Source organism: Anolis sagrei, chromosome 2 (genome assembly GCF_037176765.1).
Source record: "Anolis sagrei isolate rAnoSag1 chromosome 2, rAnoSag1.mat, whole genome shotgun sequence".
Classification (NCBI taxonomy): domain Eukaryota; kingdom Metazoa; phylum Chordata; class Lepidosauria; order Squamata; family Dactyloidae; genus Anolis; species Anolis sagrei.
This window is the reverse complement of record NC_090022.1, coordinates 183,406,472-183,430,825: the sequence shown is the minus strand read 5'-3', so window position 1 is coordinate 183,430,825 and position 24,354 is coordinate 183,406,472. Positions and strand designations below refer to the sequence as shown.

General features: G+C 41.5%; 1 protein-coding gene across 1 annotated transcript in view; it reads right to left on the bottom strand.

The window, feature by feature from the left end:
• Positions 1–24,354, bottom strand: part of ITGA5 (integrin subunit alpha 5) — a 112,136-nt gene that overhangs the window by 3,111 nt on the left and 84,671 nt on the right. Inside the window, exons 20-29 of the mRNA XM_060763032.2 lie at positions 22,504–22,654; positions 22,153–22,245; positions 21,389–21,468; positions 20,920–21,000; positions 17,994–18,099; positions 16,488–16,640; positions 13,776–13,877; positions 13,354–13,467; positions 9,317–9,418; positions 682–804 (exon numbers count right to left, since the gene is read on the bottom strand). Of these exons, the coding sequence (XP_060619015.2) occupies positions 682–804; positions 9,317–9,418; positions 13,354–13,467; positions 13,776–13,877; positions 16,488–16,640; positions 17,994–18,099; positions 20,920–21,000; positions 21,389–21,468; positions 22,153–22,245; positions 22,504–22,654 (1,105 nt within the window). The remainder of the gene's footprint in view (positions 1–681; positions 805–9,316; positions 9,419–13,353; positions 13,468–13,775; positions 13,878–16,487; positions 16,641–17,993; positions 18,100–20,919; positions 21,001–21,388; positions 21,469–22,152; positions 22,246–22,503; positions 22,655–24,354) is intronic.

Genomic DNA, 24,354 nt, shown 5'->3' with positions numbered 1-24,354 from the left:
GTGAAATGCCTCAAAATATGGAGCAAGGCCAGAAAAGAATAGGTTTAGATCTAGGGAGGATCAAGACCTGTCCAGGAAGCAGAGGCTCCACTCCATAATCACCATTTGGAAAAATGCAAAACTTCAACCTGGCTCTTCAGATTGCATCATTACCCTTATTTTCTTTAACCAACACATCGAGAAACACAGAATTGTTGGTAGGAAGAAAAAAATTCAATGGTTCTCAGCTCAATCTGCCAGAGAACACTGGAATGCAGCTATCTGAAAACCTTACAATCTGCGTTTTCTAGTATTTTAGAGATTCTAACAGGAGTCCCTGGTGGCGCAGTAGGTTAAACCCCTGTGCCAGCAGAACTGAAGACCTACAAGTTGCAGGTTCGAATCTGGGGAGAGCGCAGATGAGCTCCCTCTATCAGCTCCAGCTCCTCATGCAGGGACATTATAGATGCCTCCCCATAACGATGGTAAAAACATCAAAACACCTGGGCGTTCCCTGGGCAACATCCTTGCAAACGACCAATTCTCTCACACCAGAAGTGACTTGCAGTTTCTCAAGTCGCTCCTGACACGACCAAAAGAGAGAGAGAGAGAGAAAGAGAGAGAGAGAGATTCTAACCTCTTCCCCCCTAAGATGAATGCACGCCCCTCTCTTCATGGGAGGTTCCCCCTCAGCCATCCTACCTTGTATAATACATAGATGAGCAGTGCCAGGAGCAGCAGTCCAATCAGAATGGCTAAGATGATGATCCAGAGAGGAACCCCCTGGCTGGTCTCTGCTTTGGCCCAATGCAGTGAGGTTGACACCTGTCAAGAGAAAAGAAGCAAGGCGAAGGTCATGCTGATCATGAGCCAATATGCAGACAAGAATGACCTTGCTTCACTGGGTAAGAGCCATCCCGAATCCCTTTGGAGAGAGAGGGCGGGATATAAATAACGTTTATAAGACCCATGGGAGAGCTCTAATCAATCTTGTATCTCAAGGATTGTTAAACTGGTTAGCAAGAAACATTATATGGATCTCCTCTGCACAGAGAACAGGCTCTTAGATCAAGATGAAATAATGGTTTCATCCTTCCTGGTTAGGCTAGGAGCTTAGGGGAGGAACCTGGTTGGTTGCTGGAATTAGCATGCGAACTACGTGGAACTTGGCTAAAAAAGCAAGCCAATTCTAATTCAATTCTTGTTGCTGTGTTTGGGCATTGAATGTTTGCCTTTTATGTTTGGAATGCGCCCTGAGTCTCTCCGGAGAGATAGAGCGGAATATAAATAAAGTATTATTATTATTATTATTATTATTATTATTATTATTATTATCTATATAAGTAAAAAATGTAATGTTTGTTTGTGGGATTGACATAACTCAAAAACCAGTGGACAAACTGACACCAAATTTGGACACAATACACCTAACAGGCCAACAAGTGACCATTACTCATAAAAACACTGAAAAACATAGCAGAAGGGACTTAAAAAGCAAAAAAAAAAAAAAAAAAGCATTCCAATGCATGTGCAAAACTACATATACACATGGAAACACACATACACACATATACACAAATATATATCCACACATATATACACACAAAACACATATACAGACTGGGCCACAGCAACGCGTGGCAGGGGACGGCTAGTTATCTATATAAATAAAAATGTAATGCTTGTTTGTGGGATTAACATAACTCAAAAACTACTGGACGAATTGACACCAAATTTGGGCACAATACACCTGTCAGGCCAACAAGTGACCATCACTCATAAAAACATTGGAAAAACACAGCAGAAGGGACTTAAAAGGCCAAAAAAGAAAAAAGATGCTACAGCGCATGTGCAAAAATGACTCCCCCTGGCAAACAAAACACACAATAGCATATCCGCACTCTCTTCCATACTACAGCTCCCAGACCAGGCTTTTTAGGAGAGGAGGATGATCCAACTACACTGCTTCCAAGCTGCAAGCTTTCTTCTTCTTTGATTTATTTGAGAGCATCCCAATCCCTGCGGATTTCCAATTTCCTATTCATGGACTGCAACTCCCAGCAATCCTTCTGATATATAGATTGGATAGAGACTGATAGGGAGGAGGGAGGAGGAGGGAGCAAGCTTGTTTTCTGCTTCCCTGGAGACTAGGACGCGGAACAATGGCTTCAAACTACAAGAGAGGAGATTCCATCTGAACATGAGGAAGAACTTCCTGACTGTGAGAGCCGTTCAGCAGTGGAACTCTCTGCCCCGGAGTGTGCTGGAGGCTCCATCTTTGGAAGCTTTTAAACAGAGGCTGGATGGCCATATGTCAGGGGTGATTTGAATGCAATATTCCTGCTTCTTGGCAGGGGGTTGGACTGGATGGCCCATGAGGTCTCTTCCAACTCTTTGATTCTATGATTCTGATAGGTAGGTAGATAGATGGATCAGGAGGACTACTGGGAGTTGCAGTCCAAGAATAGGTAGAGAAGGAAGGAAGGGGAGAAAGAGGAAGGGAAAGGAAAAATGCAGGGAATGGAAGGGAAGAAGAGAAGGAAGGAAGGAGAGAAAGAAAGAAAAAAGAGAAGGAAGGAAAGAGGGAGGGAAGGAAGGAGAGAAAGAAAGAAGAGAAAGAGAGAGGGAAGGTTGGACACAGCAACGCGTGGCGGGAACAGCTAGTATTATTATAAGAGCCCTCTGGACCAAACTAAAGACTCATCTCTTCTCTGATTCAGCATCCTCTTTCCTATTGATTTATAGCTAGATAATAATAATAATAATAATAATAATAATAATAATAATAATAATAATAATCTTTATTTATACCCCGCCACCATCTCCACAATGGGGACTCGGAGCGGCTTACAGGAGGCCAAGCCCAAACAACAATTACAATAAAGAAGAACCAAAACGCAAACTGAAAACACGAACAACAAACAACAACATCATAATTACATAAAACATGTGAATACATAACAATGTAAAAATTACAGTAAGTTGTTTGTTTGTTTATTGCTTTGTGCTGTTTATAGCATAATGGACACTAAACCAGGCATATAAGGACTGCCATCTTTGACAAGCATTGCACCAATTCAAATCTGGGAGGGTAATTTATGGGTAGTAGCCTTTTGGCAAACCTGGGCAATTTTTACCCATAATTCACCCTCTTAAATTGGAATTGGTGGGATGCTTATCAAAGATGGCAGTCCTCATATGCCTGGTTTAGTGTCCATGATGCTACAAACAGCACTAAACTATACACAAACTGTAGAGATATGTTTATTATAAAGTGTTATTTATAATGTGTTTAAACTGTATTTATGTTTTACATTGGTTGCCATGTCCTAGCTGTGAGAGATAGGTTGCCATGGTGACAAGGCAAGAAGAGGAGGTGGGCGGAGCTTAAGGAGAAAAAGGTTTGAAAGGGACAGTTAATTTTCAGTCAGGAGGAAGAGACCCTGAGAGAGGGTAGCAGAGTCAGATAGGGACTCTGAGTTAGTTTCAGTCAGGAGGAAGAGACCCTGAGAGAGGGTAGCAGAGTCAGATAGGGACTCTGAGTTAGTTTCAGTCAGGAGGAAGAGACCCTGAGAGAGGGTAGCAGAGTCAGATAGGGACTCTGAGTTAGTTTCAGTCAGGAGGATGAGACCCTGAGAGGAGGAGCAGAGACAGTTAGGGCTCTGTGGTGTGAAGCAGTATAGATTCAGTTAGTTTTAGTGTTTGTGAATATTTCTTCAGCAAGGGAGCTGAAGGGAAACCTCGTTAGATTGCTTGAGTTAAAAAGGATCTAACAGAGGGGGTTTTAGGATCGCCAGTAGTGGAAGACTGGAGATCAGTGGTTTGATCCGGTATAGGACAAACAGTGTGAATATTCACAACAGGGAACACTGAAATAATAAAGCACTTCACTGAAGAAGGAGTTTTTAAGATTGTAACATCTAAAGCCTGAATGTATCTCAACCAAGCCATTTTGTAACCATCAAGCATATGCCAAGCTCAACATCTCAATATTGCAACAATTACGCTTTGTTTAATAATAAACTTGTTCTCTTTGTATTTTAAATCTGCCTCCTCCATTGATTTTACGTTCGGTGCATTCCACTCTACCAAAGTTACCTCACAACGCAAATAGGGATAAATAGAGACTTTAAGACCAGCGTCTCTAAACTTATTGGTGGCAGTTTAATTTAATAGCAGTCTAGGAACTTTCTTACATTTTTGGTGGTCCCATTTGGTGGGATTAACACCACGTCTTTACATTTTATTGGTGGCATTGATACGTTCTTTACATTTTTGGTGGCAGACGACGGGATTCGTGTAACAACTGATCGAGTGCCTTAAGTTTAATTTAAGAATAAGTTGTGAGGTAAAAGTTGTTGGAACATGGCTACCAGGCGGCAGAGAAAGCTGGCTGAGGAAAGAGAGGGAGACCAAGAAGAAAGTTCGGGCTCTGAGGCAGAGACAGAGCCGGTGCCTATGTCAGAAATGGCTTATAAGTACAAACTAGAGATGAAACGTTTGGAGATGGAGATAAAGGCAAAAGAAAGACAAAGAGAGAGAGAATTGGAGATGGAGGAAAGACAAAGAGTGAGAGAATTGGAACAGGAGATGGAGAGAGAGGCTAAACAAAGAGAGTTTGAAGAAAGACAAAGAGAAAGAGATAGAGAACAGGAGTTAGAATTGAAGAGAATGGAGTTTGAGCTGCAGAAGCAAAGATTAGCTTTGTCTCAAACATCCAGTGACATCCAGGAGGGGAGATCTGCAGTGGATACCCCAGATTTGACAAAGAAATTCCCAAAATTTACCAAGGACGATTGTCCAGAGAAATTTCTAATATCTTTTGAGAGATGTTGTCGAGATTTTGGGGTGGCTAAGGAGAAATGGATGACATACCTTAGGCCTCAGATAAGTGGGAAACTTTTGCAGATTTATGGACAGATGCCTGAGGAGTCTTATGGAGACTATGATCTGTTTAAGAAACAGATTCAACAAGAGTTTAGATTGACTCCGGAATATTATAGATTTAAGTTCAGAACCTTAAAGAAAGATAAAACTCAAAGTTTTGCTCAGGTGGCCTCAAGATTGTCTCAACTGTTCGATAGTTGGGTAAAGATGTCTGAGGTGGAAGATTACCAACAGCTGAGAGAACTTTTAAAGCTGGAACAGTTTTTTCAGTTAGTGCCTTATGATATTCGCTGGGTGATTCAAGATCGCAAGCCATCCACTATTGTAGAGGCGGCGGTTATGGCAGATCAAATAACAACCTTAAAAGAAGGATTCAAAAGGGAAGATCCGCCAAATGACAAAAGAACAAACAGGCAGCCATTTTATCCACAACAAACGCGCCCACAGCAAGAAAAGGGCTCTGACTTAGAAAACACCATCTATAGGAGGCAGAGTGTAACAAGACAAACTGCTCCTGAGGTAAAAAGACGGTGCTTTCAATGTGGAAAATTGGACCATATAAAATATCAATGTCCCCTGTTAAGGAAAGAGAAAACAACCCTCTTTGTGAATAAAATGAAAGAAACACCAAAGGCAGAACCAGATACTGTTTCAAAGGAGAGTTCAGGCTCAGAGCCTCAAGAGAAACAATGTTTGTTCATCTTGTCAGGCAGCCCATCTGGGGATTACTTAGAAACCATTTCTATTGATAACAAAGACAGGAAAGGACTTAGAGATACAGGTTCTGAAGTGTGTATAGTGCACCCCGAAATAATACCTCAGAAATTTCAGCAGCCAACCTCTGAAATAAGATTAAAAGGTTTAGGACCTGCGATACCAACAGCAGTGGTGACTTTGCCAATAGAATATGAAGGATGGAAGGGTATGTGGGATTTTGCAGTCAGTCCTGACATACCATACAAATGTTTAATTGGAAATGATTTGGCCAAGAAGATTGAAAGATGGAAGATGGCGTGTGAGGAGAAAGAATGTAACAACGAAAGCCCTGAACAAAAAGCCATGTGTTTTGCCATACAACAAGATGGGGATGAGAGTCCGGAATCCAGCGCTACAGTTGCTGAGCTTGTTAAGAAGACGGGAGGAGTTGAAGAGATTCGGCAGGAACAAGGAGCCGATGTTTCTCTTAAACCTCTATTCGCTTTAGCTCAAAACCCCACAGTATCGGCAAAAGAACAGCCCTCCGAGTTTGTGTTAAAGAATGGTGTCTTATATAGAGAAACCAGAAGTGTGAACTCGACAGAAGGATCAGTAACATGTAGTCAAATTGTAGTGCCTCAAAGTTTTAGAGAACAGCTGATGAGGGTGGCACACGAAAACCCTCAAGGTGGACATTTGGGTGTGAGGAAAACCACGAAGAGAATCACTAAGAACTTTTATTGGCCTGGCATGTTCCAGAAGATCAAAGAGTTTTGCCAATCTTGTGACATCTGCCAGAGATTGAGTACTGGAAGGGATAAAGTTAAAGCTCCTATGATCCCTATGCCAATAATGGGAGAACCATTTTACAGAGTAGGCATTGACATAGTGGGGCCTCTTTGTAAACCAAGCAGACGTGGTTACCGATACGTTTTAACCATGATTGACTACGCCACAAGATATCCAGAGGCTGTAGCTCTGACTAACATCGAGACAACAACAATTGCAAATGCCCTGTTATCCATTTGGGGAAGAACTGGTTATCCTAGAGAATTGGTTTCAGATTTGGGAACCCAATTCACTTCCAGACTTATGTCGAAATTGCTTGAGTTATGTGGTATTAGACACCTGACTTCAACAGCTTATCATCCACAGACAAATGGACTAGTTGAAAATATGAACAAGACTTTAGTCAAAATGATAAAGTCTTACAGTCAAGAGAAGCCATACGACTGGGACGTCAAATTGCAACAACTGTTATTCGCCTACAGGACCGTCCCTCATGACAGTACTGGCTACAGTCCATTTGAATTGCTATATGGAAGGAAAGCTCGTGGTCCATTGGATCTGATAAAGGAATATTGGGAAGAAAGTCCAGCAACAGATCCAGTTCCAGTGTCGGAGTATTTAAAAGATCTTCAAGCAACAATGCAGCTGGCTAGGGACATTGCTCAAGAACATTTGCTTGCGGCTCAGCAGAGACAAAAAGACTATTATGATTCTACTGCTAAACCAAAGATCTTCAACATCGGAGATGAAGTTTTATTTTTATCTCCCAACAAAACCAACAAACTTCAATTGGATTGGTCTGGACCCTGGAAGATCATCAGAAAGCACAACCACATAAACTATGATATTTTTGATGAACATTCCAATGTAGAAAGAAGAGTTCATGTAAACATGTTAAAGCCTTATGTTAAAAGGTCTGCTAATGTATGTTTTGTTGTTTCGGAAGAGGAATCCGATCCCTTTTCTTTTTGGGAGGGTGATCATGAACAGTACAAAAATTTAGATCGGGTAGATATGAACATAGAATTGTCCCAACCACAGCGTAGAGAGGTTGTAGAAGTTTTAAGTAAATATAGAGACATATTTTCGGATTTGCCAGGAAAGGTCCAAGGGGTCCAGCATCAAATAAACACCGGTGATGCCACTCCTATAGTGTCTCCACCCTACAGGGTCACGGGGAGAATTAATGAATGTATTGAAAAGGAGATAAGAGAAATGTTGGACCTAGATATTATTGTTCCATCAGTTAGCTCTTTAGCTTCACCCATGGTGTTAGTACAGAAGCCAAATGGTTAGATAATGTGAAAGGTACGAATAACAAATTGTTGAGATGGAGTTTATGTTTACAGGATTTTATATTTGAAATTAAACATGTTTCAGGTAAACGAAATATAGTTGCGGACGCCTTATCTAGGATTTCATAGGTTAAAGGTTTGTATGTATGTGTAATTGAAATGTACTTAACCATAATATGTTTCCCTTTCAGAATTGGTGTATATGTATTTATTGTTGAATAATATGTGGAATTATTTTTGCCATTCTAGGATTGAGAATGGTCCAAAAATAATTTTTCTGGGGGGGAAGGTGTAGAGATATGTTTATTATAAAGTGTTATTTATAATGTGTTTAAACTGTATTTATGTTTTACATTGGTTGCCATGTCCTAGCTGTGAGAGATAGGTTGCCATGGTGACAAGGCAAGAAGAGGAGGTGGGCGGAGCTTAAGGAGAAAAAGGTTTGAAAGGGACAGTTAATTTTCAGTCAGGAGGAAGAGACCCTGAGAGAGGGTAGCAGAGTCAGATAGGGACTCTGAGTTAGTTTCAGTCAGGAGGAAGAGACCCTGAGAGAGGGTAGCAGAGTCAGATAGGGACTCTGAGTTAGTTTCAGTCAGGAGGAAGAGACCCTGAGAGAGGGTAGCAGAGTCAGATAGGGACTCTGAGTTAGTTTCAGTCAGGAGGATGAGACCCTGAGAGGAGGAGCAGAGACAGTTAGGGCTCTGTGGTGTGAAGCAGTATAGATTCAGTTAGTTTTAGTGTTTGTGAATATTTCTTCAGCAAGGGAGCTGAAGGGAAACCTCGTTAGATTGCTTGAGTTAAAAAGGATCTAACAGAGGGGGTTTTAGGATCGCCAGTAGTGGAAGACTGGAGATCAGTGGTTTGATCCGGTATAGGACAAACAGTGTGAATATTCACAACAGGGAACACTGAAATAATAAAGCACTTCACTGAAGAAGGAGTTTTTAAGATTGTAACATCTAAAGCCTGAATGTATCTCAACCAAGCCATTTTGTAACCATCAAGCATATGCCAAGCTCAACATCTCAATATTGCAACAATTACGCTTTGTTTAATAATAAACTTGTTCTCTTTGTATTTTAAATCTGCCTCCTCCATTGATTTTACGTTCGGTGCATTCCACTCTACCAAAGTTACCTCACAACGCAAATAGGGATAAATAGAGACTTTAAGACCAGCGTCTCTAAACTTATTGGTGGCAGTTTAATTTAATAGCAGTCTAGGAACTTTCTTACATTTTTGGTGGTCCCATTTGGTGGGATTAACACCACGTCTTTACATTTTATTGGTGGCATTGATACGTTCTTTACACAAACAAACAACAAACAACCAATAACTATCAGTACATATTGTGGTAGCAAATTCCATCATTTAACTGCATTTCATGAAGGCAGTCTATGCTGTCCATAGATATTTCCTCCAGTACCACATTTCCAATGGATGGATTCCCTTCCTATCAGCTTGCTTTAATGACAAGCTTTCACAATGATCCACAGAAAGTGGAAATGCTGTGACCTGAGTAGGTCTGACTTTCAATGATATCCTGTCCCTATTAATTTTTAAAACTCAGTAATACATTATTATTACTACTACTAACAATATTTTTATTTGACTTCTATTATTACTAGTAGTTTGCAACTATTTTTGTCTAATCTTATCCCAATGCTCACCTTCATGCTGGCAGGGGGCTGCTTCTCCAGTTGGATTTTGTAAGGCACTTTCTGTACATGATAGACGGCTTCACACTGGATGTTATGGGGATTGCTCTCCTTCTGCAAGGGTATAACAAACAGGAAAGATCAATTAAATAATGGCTTCTCAAAGATCCTGGGTGGTCAGCTATATCAGAGCAGACCTTACCTCTTAGCCAAACACATCTCCCCCACCACATTTTTCACAAAAAAAATCACTTTGAAACTTTAAAAAAATAGGAAAAGCAAACACTCATATTCCTTATATTGGAAAGAGACAGAACTATTTTTTACTGGCAGTGTACATTTCATTGCATTTATATAATGAGTATCCATCCTCTGCTTTACTGTCATCTCCCATTCCTTTTTATATCAGATGCTACTGCCATCACATGGAGAACAAGTGAAAGACTGGCAAAGACCAGGTATACATATATAAGTAAATGTGTGAGGTTACTCTATAAGTGTTTGTTGGAGGGAAGAATATAGAATCATAGAGTTGGAAGAGACCTTGTGGGCCATCCAGTCCAACCTCTGCGAAAAAAACAGGAAAATCACATCCAAATCACCCCCAACAGATGGGCATCCAGCCTCTGTTTAAAAGCCTCCAAAGAAGGAAAAGAAATTCCACCTGAACATTAGGAAAAACTTCCTAACTTTGAGAGCTATTCAGCAATGGAACTCTCTGCCCTGGATTGTGGTGGTCTCATTCTTTGGAGGTTTTTAAACAGAGGCTGGATGGCCATCTGTCGGTGGTGCTTCGAATGTGCTTTTCCTGCTTCTTGGCAGGGGGTTGGACTGGAGTTTCTGTCCAAGCTCTGAATCAAAGACATGCTACATTCTGTTCTCTTTCTTTCACCTAAATCGGCAATAGTGTGATATTTTTATTAGCCAACATGAATTCACAAGACACCTTATACAAGCTTTAGAAGCTCAATTGGCTTAGCAGGCAAAAGAGCTTTAGAAATTAAATAGGGAAAGATTCTTCCTTCCCTCACATTTTCTCTTTAAATTATTAAGAAAGTTAATGTGAGAGCATGTTGTAATGTTAAAAAGGTGTGGGTAGTATTAAAATCATATGTGAATACTACCCACAAGATGTTGAACAGAACCCGGCACAGGGTTCTGTCCTGGGCCCGGTTCTGTTCAACATCTTTATTAATGACTTAGAGCAGTAGTTCTCAAACTGTGGGTCCCCAGGTGTTTTGGCCTACAACTCCTAGAAATCTCATCCAGTTTACCAGCTGTTAGGATTTCTGGGAGCTGAAAGATAAAACATCTGGAGATCCACAAGTTGAGAACCACTGTAGTAGTATAAATGGCCTTCTCCAACCTCTCCAAGGACACTGTTGGGAGAACAGAGCTGAAGAGGGATTGAGTTGTTCTCTACCAAGGCTGCCTATTTCTCAACAAAATGAGGGGAGTCAGATGCAGGATTGTAAACAATAGTGGAGACCACCATGGCCCATGTTCTGAGCAGATAACCGCCAAGAGACATCCTGAGGCAAACCAGTCATGGATCTATATCTATTAGTGATTGGCAGCAACAGTAAATTATACCAGTGATTCCTCGAATCACACTTCTGAGAGGTAGATTCCATCCCTGTCCTCAGAATGGACAGCAGCTGCAATGCAAGTGCGCTCCAACCTTCACATATTATTACAAAAAGGACATCGACAAATTGAAACAGGCTCAGAAAAGGGTAACAAAGATATAAGGTATGGGGAACAAAACATATGAGGAGAGGTTGAAGGAGTTGGGCACATTCAGTTTGGTTTAGAGAAGACTAAGTGGTGACGTGATCGCACTCTACATATTTCAAGGGCTGCCACAAAGACAAGAGGCAGGTCCAGTCTTTGCTGCCCCAGAGGTTCGACATTACAGGACAGTAAATTCTCATTGAACATTATAAGGATCTGAAGGAGGAGTTTGGCAATGGAACCAACTGCCCAGAGAGGTGGCAGGGTGTCCTTCCATGGCTGTCTCCAAGAATAGGCTGGACAACTAACCTGTTGGGGATGATTTAGTTCTCAACCTGTGGGTCCCCAGGTATTTTGGCCTACAACTCCCAGAAATCCCAGTTTACTAGCTGTTAGGATTTCTGGGAGTTGAAGGCCAAAACAACCTGGTCTCACTCAAAAGTACTGGTTCTGTGCTACTCAAAGTAAGGGTCTCTGGACCAGTGGTGATCCAGAAATTATCAGCTGATAATCCCCAAAGAACTTTGTAGGGTCTTTCCACACAGGATGAGACCCACTGTTTTAGCTGGAGATCCAGCATGGACCAAGAGGTTGGAACCAATAGCCCATAAAGCCTCTACGATTCCATGATTTGACAATTGGTTGGCAAACCACTTTAACATCCCTTCTTCCAGTATCAGTCCTAGTTGCTCCATAAGTGAGACAATCTAGAAGTCACCCACCGTGAGTGAGAACTCCAATGCCCTAGGAATAGGGATCACAGCATTAGACCTCCAGATGTCAGTGAACTACAACCCTCAGCTTTTTTCACCACTGATTATGCTGACAAGAGGCTGCTGGGAGTTGCAGTTCACCACCAACACAGAGATAGTTACAGTGTTATGTGAATGCACACGTTTGAAGCAGGGATGGGGTTGGGGTGGGGAGATAACTATTTCTTTTGTACCTACACTAGGCCCCCAAATGGCAGCAGTGACAGCATGCCAAAAGGATTATTATTGAGAGGCTTGAATAGCAAATCCTTTCACATTGAGGACCAGTCATGGCTGCCCTGCCACTAAAAGACAGGTTACTCCCTCCCTATTGAGAAAAGGGGCGGGTCTATTTCTTGAAAGTTTGAGACCACAATCTCCCTACTCTTTGAATATCATGAGGTCCCAGTCTTGTAGATTAGCTGTAGAAGCAGCACCAATGTGAAAAGAATGAGTAGCAAATTTTGCACTACACAGTCCATTCATTTCCAAAGCCTTGGAAGTTGTACTCCAGAAAAGGTATAATTCATTGCTTTCTGCTGAATTGATATAATATAAAATGGTAAAGGTTTTCTCTTGACATTAAGTCTAGTCCGACTCTTGGGGGTGGTGGTGCTCACCTCCATTTCTAAGCCGAAGAACTGCTGTTGTCCGTAGGCGCCTTTTAGGTTATGTGGCCAGCATAACTGCATAGAGCACCATTACCTTCCTGCCGAAACGGTACCTATTGATCTACCCACATTTGCATGTTTTTGAACTGCTAGATTGACAGAAGCTGGGGCTAACAACGATTCGAACTGCCAACCTTCTAGTCAGCAAGTTCTGCAGCTTAGCGGTTTAACCTGCTGCACCACTGTGGCCCCCTTGATATAATATTCTAATATGCTATCTTGGACTGTGAGAAGATCCAACCAGTCCATACTTCCCTCCGACTGCTCATTGGAGGGAAGGATAGTAGAGGCAAAGATGAAGTACTTTGGCCACATCATGAGAAGAAAGGAAAGCTTAGAGAAGACAATTATGCTGGGGAAAGTGGAAGGCAAAAGGAAGAGGGGCCAACCAAGGGCAAGATGGATGGATGGCATCCTTGAAGTGACTGGATTGACCTTGAAGGAGCTGGAGGTAGAGATGGTCGACAGGGAACTCTGGCGTGGGCTGGTCATGAGGTCACGAAGAGTCGGAAACAACTGAACTAATGAACAACAACATGCTATCTTGAAGACAGATTTTTTAATATGATGTCATGTGGATGCATGCACCAAGGTCACAGAAGAAGGAAGCCAAGTTGGTGGAGGAAAGTAGGCTCTCCTCAGGGGTTTATCCACACCACGCAACTATCGCACGACAATCTCATTTTACTTCCATGCTGTGGAATCAAGAGTTTTTCTTCTAGTTGTCTATAAACTGATAGACAACTAGAGGCAAAACTCTACTAATATGAATACCATGAAACGTCCAGCAAACTACAGTACACCTCTCTCTCAGTCGATGCCCCAATTGTTTATTTGCCCTAGGATTATACTTCATGAGGATTGGCAGATATCAGACAAGTTTGGTGCTTACCTGCTGAAAACTCTTAGACCAGATACGAAAGTAGAGACGCAAACTGACACTTTCCTGTCGTTGTAGTGCCCCCATGTGGCAACGTAGTTGGAAACATTCACCCTCTTTACATCCCTGTAGCACAAAAAAGGAAGGACAAACATCAAAGTGAGTTACACAACCAGTGTGGGCAGCTTCCCTAAAGCTTATTTGTGGGTACATTAACTGCCTGAACCAGTGTATGTTCCATAATGTAACAACCAATGGGTGCAAATCAACAGACTGTAAGTAAAGAACCACTGTGGCAAGAGTGGCAAAGCCATCACCAGTACCACACATCATACAGCTTAGGAAGCACTCTTTTAGACTACCAGTCCTGGCCAACTGGGAAAGACTGCTTTAGAGACAAGTTTGGCAGAGAGTGATATCAGTGCTAGGCTTACCAGGCTGAAGCTGTGCCCCCCAGATCCACTGCTCCATGCACCATCTTGCTTCTGCACATAGTACTGCTCCTGCCACGGGAAAGGTGTCGGAGGTGGATCCAGCTAAGTATCCAGAGAAAGAAAAGAGAAGGAGGAGGAGAAAATATATGTTAGTTAAAGCACCTTTGCAAATAAATTCTCCACAGTTAATAGCATAGTTTACTAGCTCATTATGGAATGGAAAAATCACCAAACCACAATTCTTAGCAGATTCTTCATTTGGCAATTAACACCTTATAAAAAAACACCTTGTCCATACCTTTGCTTTAATTTGTTTTTACACCACTTCTTATTTTACATTGTCTTTTACTCTTACTTTTTAAAATTTTTAATTTTCATATTCATAAAAACAATGATACACATCTATAAACTTTGTAGTTTAATGGTTTTGTCTGGTCATTTGACAATCCCAATAATAATAATTCGGGCTCCAATTGTATCTTGTATATTGCAGCATCACTTGGGATGCTATTGTTTAACTTTCGAGAATGTGTCATTATTTTTGATTTGTTTGTTTTAGGGATATGGGTGGGGTGGTTATTTTGTCCTTGTTCAGTTTCTTTACGACATTGAATGTTTGCTGATATTTGTGATAAACTGCTATGAGTCCCCTTGGGAAGATAGGGCACGATATAAATAAAGTTTATTATTATTATTATTACTATTACTATTATTATTATTGCTATTACTACTAGTACTATTTATTTACTTATTTACTACATTTATATACTGCCCCCCTCAGCTCACAGGCGACTTGGAGCAGTTTACAGTCAATATCAAAGACATAAAATACAATTTAAAAATACTACTACTATTATTGGATACACAACAAGATGAGTCCACAGCAAATGAGATTACTATGTTGGCTGTTGTATTGGATCACACGCTGGATACTTCCCAAGTGTTTAGGACTGTGTGATGTATCGGCAAATAATGCGTCCAGATCAGAGTAGGTGGCCTTTTGCAGCTAGCAGATGGTAGTTTTGTCAGCTTTGATTATGTTTAAGTGCAGGCCAAGGTCTTTAGGCACTGCACCCAGTGTGCCGATCACCACTGGGACCACCTTTACTGACTTGTGCCAGTCTCTTTGCAGTTTGATCTTTAAATCCTCATATCTTGTCAGTTTTTCCAGTTGCTTCTCATCAATTCTGCTGCCAACTGGGACTGCAACATCGACGATCCATACTTTGTTATTTAACATGATCGTGAGGTCAGGAGTATTTTGTTCCAAAACTCTGTCAGTCTGAATTATTATTATTTGAAACACAACTAGATGAGTCCACAGCAAACAAGTTCATTCTGCTGGCTGCCCAAGTGTCTAGGACTGTGTGACGTATTGGCGAATAATGTGTGCAGATCCCAGTAAAGTGGCCTTTTGCAGCTGACAGATTATAATTTTGTGAGCGCTGATTGTGTTTAAGTGCAGGCCAAGGTCTTTAGGCACTGAACCCAGTGTGCCGATCACCACTTGGACCACCTTTACTGAATAATAATAGTAATAGTAATAATAATAATAATAATATCCAGGAGCAAGCCATCACAATCAATACAATTAAGGCCAGGATCGAAAAATCAGCTGATGACCCAAAATGCAGACTGTGCAAGGAAGCTGATGAAACCATGGACCATATCCTCAGCTGTTGCAAGAAAATCTCACAGACGGACTACAAACAAAGACACAACTCTGTGGCCCAAATGATTCACTGGAATTTATGTCACAAGTACCACCTGCCATCAGTAAAGAATTGGTGGGATCATAAACCTGCAAAGGTCATGGAAAATGAACATGACTTTGTTCCAAAACTTTGTCGGTCTGGATTCGACTGACACTGTTCCAAAACTTTGTCAGTCGAATCCAGACTGACAAAGTTTTGGAAACAACACACCAGACATCACGGTTGTGGAAAAGAAAAAAGTTTGGATTATTGATGTCGCCATATCGGGTGACAGTCGCATTGAGGAAAAACAACAGGAAAAACTCAGCCGCTATGAAGACCTCAAAATCGAAATGCAAAGGATCTGGCATAAACCAGTACAGGTGGTCCCAGTGGTCATTGGCGCACTGAGTGCAGTGCCAAAAGATTTCAGCTGGCATTTGGAAACAATAAACATTGACAAAATCACGATCTGTCAACTGCAAAAGGCCACCTTACTTGGATCTGCGCGCATCATTCGAAAATACATCACACAGTCCTAGACGCTTGGGAAGTGTTTGACTTGTGATTTTGTGATACGAAATCCAGCATAGAGATCTCGTTTGCTGTGACATACTGTGCTTTTGCGATAATAATAATCTTTGAAAAATTTCTTGTGTGGTCTTTTCTGAGATCTGGAGATCAGAACGATACAATGCTCCAACCATGGCTACATTGTTGTTTGTAATAAGGTCCTGATAGACTGGTTGCCTTCTTTGCAGTTTCATTTGCAATGATCCCTAACATGCAGTTTGCCTTTCTTGCCACTGCTGCACATTGGAACAAGAAGCAAAATTGCAATGTTGTGTGTGGACAAACTGCATACTAAACCATGCACAATTTATGTATCTAAATATATTGTGTTGCAATTTAAAGGTAAAAGACAGGGTTTAGGAAGGTGAAGAGTCTGAACTCTGACCCACAAATTCACATCCCCAACCAATCTCCCAGAACCTTTCACTCCTTTTCCAGCTTTTACCTGCAGGCGTAATGAGTTGACAGGGTGGCTGGAGGTACAATTTGCTGGCACAATATAGCGTGTAACATACATCACAGGTCGCCCTGTCATCTGAAGTGGGCAGCTGATGTCCAAGATCCCCTCGCTGATGGCACTTGGTCCCTCATTTGCAAACTGCAGAAAAAAATGTGTGAGAGTTGAAGGAATAGCAATCAAATAACATAGAAAGCCTCCTCATGTCAGATCAAACTAATGCCTCACCAAGCTTACTGTTGACTACTTTGACAGACATTGTTCTGTGATACAGGGAAGTCTTCCTATCATGTGTTGCCTGAGTTCTTTCCAATTGAGAATGCACAGGGTCCACATTGTGACAGCATGTGCTGTACTCCTGAGCCATAGGATTTCCCTTCAGATACATCCATCTAATACAGTGTTTCTCAACCTTTCTAATGCCGCGACCCCTTAATATAGTTATTCATGTTGTGGGGACCCCCAGCTATAAAATTATTTTTGTTGCTACTTCACAACTGTTATGAATCATCATATAAATATCTGATATGCAGGGTGTATTTGATAGAAATATGCAATATGCCCAAATTTGAAAAACGGTGGGGTTGGGGGGGGGGGGGGGGGATAATTGATTTTCTCATTTGGGTATTGTAGTTGCTGGGATTTGTAGTTAACCTAAAATCAAAGAGCATTCTGAACTACACCAATGATGCAACTGAACCAAACTTGGCACACAACTCCCGTGACCAAGAGAAAATACTGGAAGGGTTTGGTGGGCATTGACCTTGAGTTTTGGAGTTATAGTTCACCTACATCCGGAGAGCACTGTGGACTCAAGCAATGATGGATCTGGACCAAACTTGGCACAGATACTCAATGTGCCCAAATGTGAACACTGGTGTTGGGGGGGGGGGGGGGGAGGGATAGACCTGGACATTCAGGAGTTGTAGTTGCTGGGAGTTGTAGTTCACCAACATCCAGAGAGCATTGTAGATTCAAACAATGATGGATCTGGACCAAACTTGGCACAAATATTCAATATGCTCAATTGTGAACACTAGTGGAATTGGGGAAAATAGACCTTGACATTCCGGAGTTGTAGTTTCTGGGATTTGTAGTTGACGTACAATCAAAGAGCATTCTGAACCCCACCAATGATAGAATTGGGCCAAACTTCCCACATAGAGCCCCCATAACCAACAGAAAATACTGTGTTTTCTGATGGTCTTTGGCGACCTCTCTGAAACCCTCTCACGACCCCCCCAGGGGTCCCGACCCGCAGGTTGAGAAACGCTGATCTAATAGAAATTTTCATTTACAAATCACACAAGATGCTATTTGTACTACAATTATGCATGATTGAGGTGGAAGAATACCTGCATAGACTGTGGAACTCACAAAACCTCCAGACATTATAATCTGCAAAGATATGCTTCTGAAAATAAGAGTAATCCTGCCCAAAGACAAACTGTGATCACTGCAGCAGCCTCCTCTTTCTCAGGTAATCACACCCACCTCATAGACATGGCACACACCAGGGCCCACATCTTGCTCTCGGTGCACCGATCGACCTGGAACCCAACCAGAGCCTGGGAGAGATACTGTGTCAGGCATGGAAGCTCTGTAGAAAGACAAAGCAAGTCGGTTAAAGGCAAGAACAGAGCAACAGGGTTTAAAAACGGGCAGTGAAAATGGCTTTTTTAATACGTTAGGCAAATCCAGAATGTACAAGAACTGAATTCTCATCCTGCTTCCTCCAAAATCAAAGCCCACATCGTACAGCAATGGTTTGCCTGTGATCTTTGTGGGTTTAGACATTTTGTATGTTCTTTGATCTTTCCCAAGCTCAGATTCCTTTCCTTACCTACTCTTCTTTAGTGACATAAAATCACAAATTCACTGTTCACAAGTGACAGGTGTCTAAATTCCTTAAAACATTTATACAGTGCAACCTCTACTTAAGAGCATCTTAACTTAAGAGCTTTTTGAGTTAAGAGCTGTCGCTCGGCCTGGGTTGCACTTTGACATAAGAGCACCATTGTTTTAAAGCAACAAAGTTGGTTTACTCCCAAAACTTCATGTATACAGCATACACGCATTTTGTTTATGAATCCAGTTACAATAGGATTTAAAGTATTTTCTTTGTGTAGGTAGCACAGGGTATCGTTTTTTTAAAAAAATTATTAAGATTTTCTTACAAAATACCGTATATTCTCGAGTATAAGCCAACCCGAATATAAGCCGAAGCATCTAATTTTACCACAAAAAACTGCGAAAATGGATTGACTCAAGTATAAGCCGAGGGGTGGGAAATGCAGCAGCTACTGGTCAATTTCAAAATATAAATAGATATCAATACAATTACATTAATGGAGGCATCAGAAGGTTAAATATTTTTGAATATTTACATAAAACTGTAATTTAAGATAAGACAGCCCAACTTTGATTAAACCATTATTCTAACCTTCTTCAATGTAAATGTGCTTATGTATCCTTCCAATAATAATAGAGTGAAATAATAAATGTAATAATAATAGTAATAACTGTAAAATAATAAATGTAATAATAATAAGAGTAAAATGATAAATGTAACAACAACAACAACAACAACAACAGAATTCAATAGTAAATAATATTGACTCACGTATAAGCCGAGAGGGACTTTTTCAGCCTAAAAAAAGGGCTGAAAAACTAGGCTTATACTCGTGTATATATACAGTACGTTTAAAAGATAAAAGATTCACCAAGGGAAAGTTGGGGTGGAGCTAGGGGTGGGGTGGAGGTAGAAGGGGGGGGGAAAGGAAAATGGGTGGGTAGTTGGCGTTGGATTGGGAAATCTAGCTTCCAATCGTCTTCACGTCAGTAATAATGTTCTTTGAAATCTTCCCTTCATTTAAAGCTGTCAGTCTTACAGCATCTTCATCAAGAGCGTTGTATTCCACTTTTTATCTTAAATCAATAATCAATTTGAAGTTTTCTTGTGATATAAAGTTCTTTACTAAAGACCAGTCCATTTTTGGTTTGTATTCATCAGTTGTGCCAATTTGTCCATATTCATAATGTCTATGATCTTCATCAACCATTGTTCCTGTGTCAGAGTCTCATTTGTTCTCCAGGCTCTCGCATAAATTATTCTGGCCATTGTTACTAAATAATTGAAGAGTTTGTCCTTGTTCTTTTCCATCTCTATATCTAACATCCCTAGTAGGAAATGTTCTAGTTTTAACTCTATTTTTATTTCCAGTATCTTTTCTAATTTTTCATGTATTTTTTTCCAATAAGATTTGGCTACTTCACATGTTCACCACATGTGGAAGAAAGAGCCAGTTTGTTCTTCACACTTCCAGCATCTGTCATTAACTTTTGGATAGCATTTGGCTAATTTGGGGGGGGGGGGGGGGGTGATGTACCATATGTACATCATTTTTAACCTGTTTTCTTTCAAATCAGAAGCATATGTGTATTTTTTTTACTCCAAATTTTTCCCCACTCTTCCAGTCTAATAGAGTGTCCTATGTTTGCTGCCCATTTGGCCATACAGTCTTTGATTAGCCCTGTCTCTGTGGACCATTCAAGTAATTTTTTGTAATTGTTTTGTTTTCAGAATTCAATATTCTATCCCAAAAAGTTTCTTTGTCCATGAAGCCATTTTTTTGTCCATTTTAAGTTAAGAGCTAGCACAAGAGTATAGAGCTTTAGGGCTTGAATGGAGCTGTTTGGGTCTGATTCAAACACACATTCCTTGGTCTGAAATGGCAGCAACAGGGAGGTTCCCAGGTGAGGTGGGGAAGGGGCATGGATTTTAAACACATTTGAACTACAAACTACCAGTCCACCACTTCCAAAGTGGCCAGTGGGATCCTGGGGCTTGCAGTCAAAAAGTAACTGAGCTCTGCATAACACCTCCAACAGATTGCTTCCTTTGTACAGGGCTGTGTTGGACTGCGTTATGGCGCAGCTGGTTGCGAGTCAGCTGCATTAAAATCACTACTGACTGAAAGACCATGAGTTCGGAGCCAGGCCAGGGTGGAGTAAGCTCCTGACCATTTGTCTAGCTTGCTGTCAACTTTTGCAGCCCAAAAGACAATTGCATCTGTCAAGTATGAAATTTAGGTACTGCTTATGTGAGGAGGCTAATTTAACTAATTTATGACAGCATAAAAATCTCCAACATCATGCAAAAGAATGAGGAAGTACTCCATCAGTGTCACAAGTTAAAAGTGAAGCAACAGCTCCCCTGTTGGCTGGAATTCAAACATACCCTCATGAAGTTGGAAAGTTAAATCGCCTCTGTGTGTCTGTCTATATATGTTCTGTGTCTATGGCATTGAATGTTTGCCATGTATATGTGCACTGTGATCTGCCCTGAGTCCCCTGCGGGGTGAGAAGGACGGAATATAAATACTGTAAATAAATAAATAGTATCTGGCTTCGCACTTACCCACGAGGTGAGATGCGGAGAGCAGCTTTAACATTCAAGGTGTATGACACCACCTCACTGTGGGAATTGTTTGCGTTCTTGCTGTGAAGAAAGAGATTGTGTATGACAATCGGATTTCACATGAACACTTTGGTATGAAATGTTAGAATTTTGGGATACAGGTCACCCAAGTCATTTGAGCATGTGATTCCAAACATGAAACATACGTTTCTCTATGTTTTCCCTCCAAAGCATCAAGTATTTACACCATTATACAGGCTTCCCAAACATCTTAGGAAAAATCACCACAGAGATTTTTCAAGTTGTCAGTGCCTTAAAACTGTGACTTGGAGAACCATGGGGCTCCTCAATCAGACCATTAATGACCGACATTTCCTAGAAACACCCAACTGCCAAGTGCATTTCTAACTGGGAATAATCAAAGGGCAGGTAAGAGGGATCATGGTAAACGGGATCCTTGTGTTTTTACCTGTGGATCTGAAAGTCGAACTGGATGGATTTCTTGGCATCAATGAGGCGAGGCACTGTAAAGCGTAACCCACCCCAGAGCTAGGAGAGAGACATAGAAAGATAGAGATTAGTCACAAAGCCCCTGATAGTTCACATTAGTCAAGTAGGGATGCCATATTAATTTAATATTTATATATTATTGTATATATTTTATATATTATTTTCTTACCCATGCTTCCTTACCCACCTCCCAGCCCATCCCAAGGGCACCTGCCTGCCTCCATGGCCTCCACAGAGCCTCCGGAGCCACGCAGGTGGCAGCAGGCCAGGGAGGCAGGCCTCCCTGCCATGCCTCAGGTCGCCACACTTCTGGGGTCTGTGGAGGCGAGGGAGGCAGGCCTTCCCCGCCATGCCTCAAGCCGTCACACTTCTGGGGTACCTGGCCTCCATGAACTCCACTGGACATAAATATTTAATATTTTTTATAAATATTTTCAAAAACCCGCGAAACAGTGAGTCCGCTAAAAGCGAACCACGAAGTAGCGAGGGAACACTGTACAGCTTCCAGAATTTCATGGCCAGCATGACAGTGAACATATTTGCTGTGAGATTCTGGGATCCATGCTTTCAAAAAAGATAAGTATTTCCAAATTCTGCTTAATTTGTACATGCATTGTACCAGGCTTTCCTACTACACTCTAGGTTTCAAGGAAATGCTTCTACCAATCCAACATTGTCTGACCCAAACAAGTATTAGAGCATGGTGCCCACCCAGACACTTACACTAATGCCTGCCTTCATTGGATTGCCAAGATCACAGATGACCATCTTGGTATCATTGATAGTATCATAGTTGCAACTCTGGATGGAAAAGTTCTAGAGAGAAAGGCAAAGAGAAATCAATATAAAAAGGGAAAGTGGTTGTTGTCTGTTACTCTGCAAAGGGAAGAAAAGGATGGGATGGGGGTAAAACCATCTCCAAAGAAGCATCAAGAATTGTGAAAATGGAACAGCTTTACCCACATGTACCATCTCTTCTATTTCAGCTGAGAGCAGTCTATACATTAAAACCCATTACCCATTATTTCCAACCAGTGGGTTGCAATGCCTAATAAAAGATGAGGAAGCACCTACCCCATGGTTCCGCAAAACTCCTGTGTAGTCCGCTTCCGGTGGGATGATAACATGGAGCTCAGCCTCATAGGCTCCGCCTTCTCCACGGTTTTGAGCATGGAAGGAGAGGTTCAGCGCATTCTTGTCTCCCAGGTAGACAACAGAATGGTCCCTGAAAAAGAGTTAGGCCAAGAATGAGTGAGAGTACATGTCAAAACAAATGACTCTGAAACACGAAGTGTCATCACCCCACATGTCTTCCATTTGGGAATGAAGGTGTTTTCTACATCAGTTACAAATCTTTCTGCGTGTTTTCCTGCATGTTGCTAACATTGTTAGGGTTACTGTGAAACATACAGCTGATGGAAAATAACCACAATACACGCCTTTCCAAGTTTATTATCCAGTATTGGATATCTGGAGTTCTATTGCTTTCCTCTCAAATGCTTAATGTTTATCCTCAACAGTCAAAATCCAGATTACCTAGACTCTGAAACAGGAACCTTTTCAAGGCTGCGAAAGAGGAAAGAACATAAGGGAAAGGAAACTCAGCATGATTTCTCCAATGATATTTGATGATCTGGAACAAACATCTCTAGTGAAACACAACACTGGGCCATCCTGGAAATAACTTTCCAGGGGTTCTACCATAGGTCTTCCCCTGGTCTCTCTACCTAGAGAGACCAGGGATTAAACTGATGGCTGATGTGAGATAGTCAAGTTAATTAGGATTGTTGTTGCTGTGTGCCTTCAAGTCATTTCAGAGCTAGAGCTACCCTAAGTCTAAAGTTTAGGGCAGGGGCCAGGTAAATAGCCTTGAAGGCAAGATTCGGCCCACAGTCCTTAGTTTGGGGACCCCTGGTCAACTGTGTAAGGAAGGAGGATTGCTGTTCCATGAGACTCCAACACCACAACCATGCTTGGGAGAAGTATATATTTGTTTTTGTGCACAGTGACATTGCATTTGTGAATTATGGTGTCATGGGTTCGGATTTACACTACTGCAACTCTCTGTTACGCTTTGTTCTAGCAACAACAAAAATCCCCCTCAAAATTCACATTTTCCATGTTGTTAGAGAGCGGAGGAAAGAGCGAAGACATGTCCAGGTATTTCGGAATTAAGAAGATATTTACAAAGACTCACAAGGACCTCTGCTGGAAAACAGCTGGAAGTGTCTCTGCTCATTTTCTTTTCTTCTACAATATGAACATGGCCATGTTTTGATGAGGAGCAGGTAAGATTGTGTTGTTTACAAGGTGAGAATTTTTTTAGAGTAACACTTGGAGATATAACTGCATGAAATTCACCTTCCTCATCCAGGATCTCACTTTTTTTTTTGTCGTGTCAGGAGCGACTTGAGAAACTGCAAGTCACTTCTGGTGTGAGAGAATTGGCCGTCTGCAAGGACGTTGCCCAGGGGACGCCTGGATGTTTTGATGTTTTACCATCCTTGTGGGAGGTTTCTCTCATGTCCCCCGCATGAGGAGCTGGAGCTGATAGAGGAGCTCATCCACATTCTCCCCGGATTCAAACCTGCAACCTGTCAGTCTTCAGTCCTGCCGGTGCAGGGGTTTAACCCACTGCACCGCTGGGGGCTCCTAGGATCTCACTAACGTGTTAACATGTAGTTAAGAAAGTACAGTTGATTGACAAGAGAGTAGGCTACTAAAGGGAGGGAGACAGTCCCTGCTGAGGAGGTTCTGAAGGGTTATATACTCAGGCCTCTGTGCCCACAGATTCTGCATCCGTGCATCAACCATGCAAGGCTGGAAATATTTTTAATTTTGCCATTTCATATAAGGGATGCCATTTTACTATGGCATTGTATATAATGGGACTTGGGCATCCACAGCTTTGGTATCCATGGGGCA